The sequence below is a fragment of the Gavialis gangeticus genome, unplaced genomic scaffold, assembly GCF_001723915.1.
Source record: "Gavialis gangeticus isolate Ggan-Ray unplaced genomic scaffold, GavGan_comp1, whole genome shotgun sequence".
NCBI lineage: Eukaryota > Metazoa > Chordata > Crocodylia > Gavialidae > Gavialis > Gavialis gangeticus.
The window spans coordinates 35,792,666-35,804,402 of record NW_017729025.1 but is presented as its reverse complement, the minus strand read 5'-3'; the positions used below and the strand labels follow the sequence as shown (position 1 = coordinate 35,804,402).

General features: G+C 44.9%; 1 protein-coding gene across 2 annotated transcripts in view; it reads left to right on the top strand.

The window, feature by feature from the left end:
* Positions 1 to 11,737, top strand: part of LOC109298497 (coiled-coil domain-containing protein 42 homolog) — a 31,758-nt gene that overhangs the window by 6,266 nt on the left and 13,755 nt on the right. The window contains exons 2-5 of one of the 2 annotated variants that reach the window (XM_019518628.1): positions 887 to 932; positions 4,131 to 4,307; positions 4,835 to 4,992; positions 9,055 to 9,137. In XM_019518628.1, coding sequence (XP_019374173.1) covers positions 887 to 932; positions 4,131 to 4,307; positions 4,835 to 4,992; positions 9,055 to 9,137 — 464 coding nt within the window. The remainder of the gene's footprint in view (positions 1 to 886; positions 933 to 4,130; positions 4,308 to 4,834; positions 4,993 to 9,054; positions 9,138 to 11,737) is intronic. The other variant, XM_019518629.1, reaches the window with a different exon arrangement.

Sequence of the window (11,737 nt, the reverse complement as noted above, 5' to 3'; positions counted from 1 at the left end):
AGAGTTCTGCGGGCCCAGTAAGGAAGCCGGATGGTTTAAATGGTGTTGGCATGGTGATACGGGGTGAGAGAACCCTGACAGGGATACAGACAAAGGATAGCCAGGTTGGCTTAGGTTTTTATGTTATAGCTGAGGAGCATTGAGTTAATATTTTTTACAGTGTTTGATTGGGGGCACTAAAGAGAACACCATTTGTTTAGGAAAGTGCCCAGAAACCTTTAGCTTCCACACACATTAAGTATTATTCAAGGGCCCTCGCCCTCTAAATAACACGGAACTCAATTATCTACTATAAAAAGATGAAAATCTATTGGGATTTAAATCTGTGAAATTAGAAAAATTAGTTATTTTAAACTTAAGCTGGACTGAAGCTGAACTAAACTCTTAACTGCATAATGAGCTTTTTTGGCACGTATACATGCTATAATTGTAAAATATTAGTTGAAAGCCATCTATTGGCTAGTTTTTTTAAAGGCTGCAGTCAAATAACTTCCCAACTCACACAAACATGGGACAATATTGGTGCAGTCATTAGCAGTGCAGTCATCCTCAACCAGGAAAGAGGCACACCAAAGACGGGTAGAAGCCCTGCAATATTCCCTTTAGACTGTAGGTGGTATTTGATGCACCAGTGATTAGTCCCTCTGCTCTAGGGAAAGATGACAGAAGAGATGGTAAGTTGCTTCCAAGTGTCTTTACAAACAGAAAGCCAGTTAATACAGTTCTTGTTCAAGCAAAACTGAAAGCCAAAGGATGCTTTATACAACATGACAATGTGAAAACTGAGTAAGAATCTCAGGATTTGATCAGTACTGTATACTGCGTGTCATATTCCTGGTACTGAGCTATGGACAGTCCTGATTAAGCCTATCATTTATTTTCCCAGGGAAGAAGAGGATAAAGATGTCACTTATATCCCCATCATCAATGAGGTTGGTTGTGCCCTTAATGCCTATTCCTTTGTGTCTCAGAATATCACAGGGAATATAATTATCTCCTTCTCTGAGAGCTATGTCATAATTCATAAACTAGGTATTGCCAACAGGATGCTTGGTCTGTGTCATCCAAGCTTATAACAACTGTTTCCACCTATATGGACAGTGTATAGACCTCATCAGGGTTAAGACATGTTGCTATAGCTCTGGAGAAGTGAGTTAAAGATTCTCTCTGGACTTTTGCCAAAGTAAAATCCTTTAGGTATCTGGATACCTGGCCATTCAGACTGGAGGGTCTGAGGTAGCTGGACGTGATGCTAGCCATATCATTCCCTTGTGTGCTGTCTGGGTGGAAGTTTAATTTTTTGAAAGCCCTCATGCTTGTAGTTTGGTAGCTGGGTGAGCTGATATCCTGGCAGGTGTAAGTGCCCACCCTTTTTCTACAAGGGTGCTTACACCCTACACCTACAAGAGCACTTACACCCTTTTTCTACAAGGAAATTACCACAGTTCTGCGTCTCAGTGACTGAGGTATTGTAATAACAAAGCTCAAGAAAAGCACTTAAAGGGATGCTGCACACAGTCAATCCAGAGTGTCTGTTCAAATGTGACGTTATCAGCCCTGAGAAAGCCAAGTCATGCAGTAATATATGTAGGGGACTTTGGCAAAAAAAAACTTGGTGGACTTTTTCATATACATAAATGCCAGAGGGCAGTTTCCCATGAACAGTACTACGGTAAAAAAAATAGAGATGGCACAAAGAAACAGCATATATTATGGTTAAAGAAATAAATTTAAGTTTCAAGCCTTCAACAATAGTGGGCCCAGTAATGTCATCTCCAGTTATGAAAGACCAGTGCTAAGCTGAATGTGAATCTTGCTATTGATTTCACTAGAGAGAATCAGGTTTTTTAGTAAGGGCTTCCTGACTGGTCTGAGAAAAGTATTCTTAAGTTCAATAATGATCTCTTAAGAGCATAGTGACACACCTCATTTTCTACCTCAGCCTTCCACTTACTTGTGGTTGGGATGTTCTTTCATACTCTAACACCTGCACAGAACTGTATTTTCCTCTTGGTCCTCGCTGTGATGACAGTCCCACACTGAAGATCCATAGCTAGCCCCATGTGCTCCATGGAAGTGCTGGCTCACTTCTTACTGATTGTCCCAGGGGCCGCGGTAATGTGGAACACTTACCCACAGCCAGGGATGGAAGACACGTGGAGCAGGAGGGAAAACCCGCACAGCTCGTTAGTCGCCTCTTTTTACAGCTCCGGCCGGCCAGTGATGTCGGCGTCAGACGCCGGCCAGCAGATTTAAAAATGGTGGCCGCCGCTCCAGAGGGGGCAGATAGCTCGGAGACCAGGCTGCAGCCAGCACCAGCAACGGAGTGGGCTCCGCAGGCAAGTCTCCGGAGATCCAGCATGCCGGAGGGGTTGGTGGCCAAAGAGAGAGGCACGGCAACCGGGACACCGGCAGATCTCCAGAGGAGCAATGGGCCGGGTGAGCGAAGGAAGAACGGGGCAACCCAGAGAGCATCAGAGGTCCCCGAAGTGAGTACTGAGACAATGGGCCTGGATGACGCCGAAGAGGGGGCGAAGAGCCGCGGACAGCCCGGCTGGAGGGTGATCGGGGCGGGATCACCGCCGAGGTCTTTGGACTCCGACAGAGGGACCCGAGCTGGGCAATTAGTGGTTGACAGAGGGGAGCGCCCTCCCTGCTCATAGGATCCCCAGACAGGAACCTGGTGGAGGGTCGGTTAGGGGTAGCTAGGACACTAGCGTCCCCGAGCAGGGGGGCACGAAGCACAGAGTTGCGCACGGTGGAGGGGCTTGTGATGAGGTTCCTAGAGAGGTGACAGCAGAGGCTTCCTTATAGGATAGGGTCAAGGTGCATGACCGCAGGGTAGTCGTTCCCTACCGGCATTTGGGTCCGAGGACTGGAACAGCGTCAGAGGCCTGTAGGGACAACCCTGGGAACGAGAAGGCGACGCATCACAGGAGGCGTGAGGCCGGGGTGTAGGGGTGGCGGAGCCCCGTGAGCAACCGTCGGGCCGGGCCCGGGCTACTGAGAGACCCATGAACTAGCCCCGCCCACTAGGGAACATCAAGTCATGGCAGGAGAGAGCGGGGTGGCGGCACGGGGAGAAGAACTACCCCAGTGACGAACAGGCCTGGAAGGGGCGGAGCCAACCGCAAGGAGAACAGAGCTGCCCCGGAGCGGCTGGAGAAGGCCTGCTGGTTGCACTGATATTTTAATCAGAGACATTGTATATGCAACACCGACTAATTGGCTGACTTTTCCCCAGTTCTTGGATTCTCTGTTCCAACATGAACAAGAAGTCTGATCCTCATCTACACCAATCTAACTCCACTCATCTCAGTGGAATTATTCCTTCTTTTACCTGAGTAAGAAGGATGAAAACCAAGCACTAAATATATTGTTTCAGAAGCAAGACTGGGTACTTGAAATTATTATCTAGAAGGAAATAAATACAACTCACCTGATATGTAAAACCCCATTCACTGACACTTAGGCTGCCTATGCATGTGCTCAGGGGTTGGGGAGCACGTTTTTATTAGAGCGGTTCCCAGAGATCCACTTTAATTAAAACGCCTCACCATCACATGTATTAAACCACTGCGCGTTTAAAATTGGCCACAGGACTCTTTATCCAAACCTCATTTGATAGGGTTTAGTTAAAGTTCCCCTGTAGCCATTTTAAACAAGTGGGGGTTTAATACACAAGATGGTGAGGCAATACTAGTGCATTCTAATTAGAATGCGCAGCGGGCTAAATTAATCGAGTCTCCTCTGATGTGTTCTAATTAGAACGCCACCAAGCACTTGTATAGGCAGCCTTAATTTTGTTTCTGCCTGCAAAGTGATTCTTTCCCCACGTTGTGGCAGGTTAGGAGCACTGGTTGACATTTTAGTTTTAATGTAGTAAAGGAGAGCTTTGTCCTTTGTTTCAACAGGATCAGGATTTGACTTGCAAATTGTAGCATATCTCCATTTCAGTCATTGCTTTAATATTTTAATCTGTGCCTCGAGGGTAAAGAGATAGTAAGTTTGATTATGGTCAAAATTTGAAGACCAAAAGTAACACTGCACGGAGTTTTTTTTGTTTTTTTTAATGCAAGACCCGTAGGCATTTCTTGTGTGCTGCCTTGATAAGCCAGTTCACTTTTTAGGCCCCCAGCAAGATTCTGGAGACTGATGGAAACACCCTGCAAAAAACCTTGGTTCTCAAGAAAGAGATTGAAGTTGATCGTGTCACAGCAGAGCTTATTGCTAAGAGGCAAGAGTTTAGAGAGCGGATGGAAGCTGTGGCCCGACGGAGAGCAGAGTTCACCAAAAAGCAACAGGATGTAAGCATTTCCCATCTATATTATGAGAAAGAAACCTTGAAACCCCTTCCTTTCATATACCCAGGCCTCTGTTCCAGTTGTTTCTTTTGCAAATCTGCCTGTGGGTGTGGTGGAAGCAGTGGTATATCTGAGCACTGGACAGTCTGCAATCTGATATTCCTCCAAGGGGACACAGTACACCCTGACCCTAACCACAGGAACAGGAGGGTTTTTTGTATTGCTGTATCAGCACTAAGGTCTCCAACTACTCCCTTTTCTGTGTTTGTTGTAAAAGAGATAGGGCTGGCTACAGTAGTGACATGAGTGCTGGTGTCCATTATACTCTGGACACCTGATTCTCTATCTAAAAGCAACACATGGAAACAAACTAGAGGCTTGGTAGGTTGGCTAAAAGTTTATGAGCATATTGAAAATAAATCCATCAAGCTGCACTTATGCAGACTTTTCACTGATTTTCATAGGTCGCTTCCCTGGTAGGGTGTGGCATCAGTTTGTTAAATGTGCCATCTCTTTTTTTTTTTTGCCAGAGCAGGACTCAAGCTCTTAAATTTGACAAGTTTCTTAAGGACACTGCTGTGAAGAGGCAGTGTGCAGTCCAGAAATACCAAGTAGAAGCAAAGCTGAATGAAATGAAAGAGAGAGAAATAAATAAATTGGTTGCAGAGCTTGAAAAGCTGAGAGTCAGGTAAGTGACAGATCATCTGAGCTTAGCTACAGATTTCCCTTTCTACTGTCTATTTATAGAGTTCTGCTGCATTATTTTGCATGGGTTTTTCTGACATGTAAATGTTTGTGGCTTAGAAATCTAACTTTCAGGTTTGCAATACAGTATCTTGTCTCTGCAGGTTCAAATAGTAACAAAAGCAGTTCAGTTTCTCATCCTTCTCAGGTAGGTAATTTGAAATCCATGCAGTATACCAGCTGTAAAAAATAGAGCTAAACTCAGGACAAGCCCTCCCTTTCAAACACTGTCACATCAGTGACAGCTGGATCTGAAAGTCCAGAATGTTGTAGGTTGGTACAATTTTTGCTTAATGGTGATATTCAGCAGTCATAATCTAATAGCACTTTTCACAAGACCCAGATTTTCCATGGGCCCTTTGGCCAACATTTCCTTCCTTGCAGTCTGTAATTCTATTCTGTGGGCTGGTTTACCATGTTCCACTCTAAACCGAAACTGCAGCTATTGCAACAGGCCACTATTGTGAACTTAGGCAACTATTTGTGAACAGTATGAAAAATTAGTATCCCTCTCATTAGCTTGTGAGTGATAGTGGAAATAGGAGGCGGTCAGTAAGGATTATGTCTTCCAGTCAGGGCACAGAAGGAATACTGTGTGACTTAGGTGACAAAACAAAGAGCTTGAATGTTGTATGGTGTACTCAGAGTACTTCTAGGAACTACTTAGCAACAAACCCATGGGCTGGAAACTGTTTTTAATAAATACTGCTTGAACAATTAAGAATAGCAAACAAATATGCCAGTCAAATTATTTATGGATGTGTAAACATTGCTCTGAATATTGCTAATTATTTGTATTGCTGCAGCACCTAGGAGCTCCAGTCACGGACAGACTTCACTGTTCTAGGTGCTATACAAATGCAGAACAAAAAGACAGCCCTTGGCACTATCAGCTTGAGAATAAATTTTTAAACTATATGCATGCAGGTTCTGAAGCCTCAAAGGTTCCTGTTGGGAGCTAAAAACAAGGGGATATCTCCAAGTTCTATCAAAATAAACCACATCAGAAACCTCCCTTGTTAATAAAAATGGAAGTGCTGCAGAATTACTGCCTGGCCCCACATGACCCAGTGATAGACTGCTGGAGGTGGGAAAAATAAATTGTGTTGGATTGGTAGGACTGGGTAGGAAAAAAATTCTGCTTGTAGGAATTTGCATAACATATTATTTACTTAGTTATAACAACCAGGCAGTCGTTTTCTAGCACAGGATTAAGCAGGATTTAAGTTACTGTGGACTGACACAGGATTAAACTCCTATTCAAAACTTCTCAGATTCCTTCTCAAAACGAGTTAACATGATCAGCATCAACCCAAGAGAGGATTTATCTATCTAGAATGTAGGTGCTGCAGTGTCTAATTTCCAGGTCTTTGGCCTTCAGAGTTAGTTATCTAAGCTGCCTATACAATACATGAGAATGGTGTACCTCAAAATAGTACTGCAAAGCACCCCCATGCTGAGGGTAGGGAACCCAGGAGCTAACTAATGGGAAACACTAAGAGCGTGGGTGCGTGTGAACTCCCCACTCTCGCTGCACCTTATGTGCCTGCGTCGGGGGGCAAGCAGACAGGCATCTCTGTCCACACAGGATCCAGAGCCTTGAATCCTTCCCTAAGGGTGGGCACTTGCACCTGTTTTTTGCAAGAACTAAGCACAGCTCACTATTTTCTTTCAAAATGGTGTTAGTAATGCCCACCTTTTAGCAAAGGGCCTTGTTGTCAGACCAGTTCGCCAGGAAGTGGGAGGCCCATGTTCTCTGTTCTCCTTGACCTGAGATGGCTCAGACCCCCACCTTCCAGGATACCTAGCCACTACCTGGAAAGGGGATGGGCCTAGACAGTTTACAGGCTTTATAGGGACTGGGGCTGGTGTCCTTTGGCATTGCTCTTTGGTGGGGATGGGTTGGGGAGTGTTATCATATTTCTTTTTAAAAGTGTTTAAACTGAATAATGTGCTTCTATAAGGCGTTGAGAGGTGGAGAGGGCAATTAGTAGGTTTTGGGGACAGCTACGGCCCTCCTGTGAGAGAGGAGGTATGGGTTTGGGAGGGACATTAATACAAGTGGTGGACTCCCTTGGATGTGAGGCAGAGGAGTGGGTAGAGGTGGGAAGGGATATGGGGAGAAAACATTGTTTATGGGTTTTTTTAATTTCTGAGGTAATAAACGGGGGCTGGGAAGTAAGGTTGGGCTGGGCAGGGGACATGCTACTAAGTCAGGCAGGAGAGAGGGGGTGGGATAGACTGATTTTCAATTCAGGGACATTTTTTGGTGAGTTTGTGGGGTTTTATACTATCTTATTTTAATACTGCATTCTGTTAATTATTGTAAGGCTCCCTGAGCCTTTTTTGTGAAGGTGGCATATGCATCTGGTAAATGCATAAATAGGCTGTAGGGTATCTCGGGGTGGTGAAAAGGAGAGGAGCACTGTGCATGGGTCTGTGCCGCAAAGACTGTCAGAATCATGGGCTGGTGCACAAGGCATGAGCATAAGCAGCAGCATGTTTAAGGCACTGGGCTGGCAAGGGGGTGCCTGGGTTCTGACTCCAGCTCTACAGGTTATTTTTCATTTTACATTCAGTGATGAAAAACAGAGAGTCCTGGATCTCTCACTTCCTTGGGCAGTGCTCTAAATCACTGTAAAGCAGAGTGGCACTTGTGAGCATGTGCAGAAGCAAAACTTGAGGCACCTAGAGAACTTCAGAATCCAACATGGAGACATCTAGTAAGCTAAGAAATCTAAGGGGATAGGTGTCAGAGGTTTTCTGGATGGCAGAAGACTCCTTCAGTTGCCTGAGACCTTTACTGTGTCTCACAACTGCTGCTATTGGAAGGGTGTTTCAGAACTTCACTCCTCCAACTGTTGGAAATCTTTCTCCAATTACCAGCCTACCTTTTTAATGGTCAGTTTATATAGCCAGATATTCTTGTGCCAACATTGCTCTTTAGCTTAAAGATCTCTTCTCCCTTCCTGATGTTTATATTACTAATGTATTTATAGAGAGCTATTTTGTCTCCTCACAGCCATTATTTTGGTAGGGCCTAGTAGCTATGCTAAACAAGCCCAGCTCTTTTGGGCTAGGGATAGAAATTGTACATAAACTGGTATAAGAGATTGGAAACTGGTTCAAATATGTAACGCAACAGAAGTTCATTGCACATAAACCGCTTGCAAAATGTCCAAAACTGATTTAAGATAAACCTGGATGGATGTAGTATCAGATTTAACTGATTTAGATTAAACGAGTTAATAAAACTTCTGTACCAGATCCTTTTCAGATTCAAGTTAACTCATACTGCCCCCTCATACCAGGATGCCTTGCCCCTCCCCACCCCGCCCCCTTTGCAAGGTGGGTAGGCTAGCCCTGGCCCAAGCTGTCTGCTTCAGATGAACAGGAAGGTGTGCTCTAGCACCCCCCACCCCTCCGGCTTCTGGCCTGGACCACCGCAGGCATGTGGCTGCATTTCTGGAGTCAAAAGTGCATGTCTGTTCACTTGTTTATTGGTTCAATCTATGCAGTTTAGAGTAACCTGTGAAGTTTGAATTGATTCAGCCTCGGGCTTTTTGACTGTCTGTACTTAGCCTTAGTTTCCTGGCTGTTAGCTCTCTTAATCATCCTAGTAGCCCTTCTCTGCATCTGCTGTATTTTCACTTCAACTTTCTTTGAACATGGGTGGCAAGTATTGTATACAATATTACAGGTAGGCTTTGTACAATGACATTACTACTTCCCTGTCTACTGGAAATATTTCTCCGGTAGTAGTAGTGATACTAATAAATATTCAGAGAAATGTTGGGAAGCTGAACATTTGAGCACTTTTGGATCCTCAGAGGAAAGATACTATGTCATGTATAAGCCGAATCAATATTCATGTTGTTATAGGAATGCTTTTCCTGTGACAGTTTGCAACAAAAAGCTTATTTGATGTAAAGGATTCACATAACGCATTTCATTTTCTCATTTGTTTTATTTGAACCTTCTTAAATATCGTTGCTTATTTTTACAGGCAACAGAAACTGCAGAAGAAAGTGGAAAAATATAAAGTGTATGAGGATTTCCTACTGAAAATAACTGATAAGTTGCCTGACAGTAAGTGCTGCTGGTGCTTTTACTGTTATAATAGTAACTTTCACTGACTCCTTTTCACTGTATCCTTGCCAAGACATCTAGTCATCAGCAGTGGTGTGTGTCTTTAAAAATAAAGGTAATCCATGTGTGACAGACCTCCTGTCAGCTACTGTTCCCCAACCATTTCCTCTCTATTAAGCAGGAGAGTGACCATCAGAGAGACACACTTGAGACAGGGCAGTGGGTTAGATCCATATTGTTGTGACCCATGCTGTTTTATTGGGTAGGCAGTATAAAGATCAGTATACTGGGTGAATTAGTCTTTCTTGTAGGAGAAGAAAAGGTTGTAATGTTATTTTGGTCTTCTTGGCACTAGAAGGTTAGCATAATCCAACTGCTCTTTCCCTACAAGAACACACTGATTAAGTCTTGTCCGACTGTGAGGCAGCCTGGGGTGCAGGGTTTTTGTTGTTTCACTTATTATTTTCTGCTTTTGCCACGCAATGCTTTGCTATTGAAGCAAAAGTCAGTGATGTGCACCTTATACTGGGAAAAAATGTTCCAGGTTCTGGGTAGATCTTGTAACAGCTGGACTATGGTCCCCAAGGAAGCTCTGTATCCTGCACAGATAGGGTACATCCAGACAAGCGTGCACGTGCAGTTTGTGGTGCCACAGACCTGTTTGTGGTGCTGTAAACTGCATGTGCCACACATGCAGGCATTCACTATGCTAATTTGCAGCATGGCAGGGTTTTTTGACACTTAGAGATCCCCATGTCAAAAAACCCACACTAGACAAAAGCGGCATGGTGCACATGGCTGCAGCGTGTGCCACCTGAAACTTGAGCCTGGTCAGCCAGAGCCACACTTTGGCTGTTGGCCATGCTTCGTGAGCCTGGATCACCACTGCTGGAGGACCCCAGGTAAGGCTGCTGTGGCCAGCCCAGGTGCTGGCATCAGCCTTCCCTGCCCAACCCAGAGCAACTTGCCACACATCAAAGCATGCATGCAGGGGCATTCCCCAAGGGCAACTAGCTGTGGCACAAATATGTGGGACTGCTGGTTGTCCCCGAGGAGCACACACTTCTGTTCACGGGGATGCACCCAGAAGCGCTATCCCTATAGGAGGCAGATGCTTTGCACCTGAGAAGTAGAGGAGTGATTGAGGGATGACCCTGACAGAATTTGAGGGATGCTTAGGGGCATCCTCAGCCCAGTCTGTATCACTCTCCTTATGTATCAGAGCAGGGGTAGTCAACCTGTGGTACTTGTGCCGGAAGTGGTATGCGAAGCCTCTGTGTGGCATGTGGCAGATCAGGGACAGAACAGGCAGCACAGCAGCAGAGGAAGCTGGAGGCATAAAACAGAGCAGCACAGAGCACAAAGCAGGGAGTGGAAAGCAAAGCTACAGATTGGGCAGAAAGCAGAGCAGCAGATTGGGAAGAAGAAAGGAATCCTAGTGGCACTCAGGAAACGTGCAGAACTAATTTGTGGCTCACCTACCAAAAAAGGTCGGTTCCTATTGTATTAGGGAATCGGTGTTACAGTAGCAGATGCCCAAGCATTTCTCAACTGGCGGTTTGTAGCACCCAGGAGAGTCATGAAAGATATTTGGGGCAGTTGTGAGGTGCTGAAAATACTATTACACTATAAAGCAAATACAGTGTTACTTCCCCACTCTTTGTACAGTCTTGTTTTTCAAGCACTATCAAAACACACAAATTCTGTAGGCCTTGGCACCTTTGCTTTTCTTTGTTTATTCAATGTGATGGTGTCATGAACATTTTTGCTATTGCAAAAGGAGTCAACCTGAAAGGATTGAGAAACAACTCTTCTATCTCACAGAAGTGGCATTTTGGTGGCTACCAGCCATATAAGTACATTCAGTAAAGCCTGTGATTTGCATATCAGATAAAGCAGTTAGCTGCTGATTGATCATTTTTCAAAATTTCAAACCCTGCTTTGTTAACTGCATATTACTTGCAAAAGAAAATGTATTGAATGCATCTTCATAAATGTATAAACAATTCCAGCTGAGCCAGGTATTTCAGGTCTTGATGTTTTAGCCCATACTTCATTCTGAACTGATTCATAGATAGTAGGGTTGGAAGGGACCTCAGCAGATCGTTAAGTCCTACCCCCTTCTCCAGGCAGGAAAGAGTGCTGGGGTCAGACAACCCCAGCCAGATGCTTATCCAATCTCCTCTTAAAAGACCCCCAAGGTAGGGGAAAACACCACCTCCCTTGGAAGCCTATTCCAGATTCTGGCAACCCTAACTGTAAAGAAGTTCTTCCTGATGTCTAACCTGAACCTGCTGTCTGTCAGTTTGTGGCCATTATCTCAAGTTACTCCAAGGGGTGCCCTGGTAACAGAGCATCTGCTATCCCTTGCTGTCCCCCCCAGTGAATTTGTAGATGGCCACAAGATCACCTCTCAGCCTTCTCTTGCAGAGGCTGATGAGATTTCAGGTCCCTCAACCTCTCCTCGTAGGACCTATCCTGGAGGCCCCATACCATACGAGTGGCCCTCCTCTGGACCCTCTCAAGGTTATCCACAACTCTCTTGAAGCATGGAGCCCAAAACTGAAGACAGTACTCCAGCTGCAGCCTCACCAGTGCCG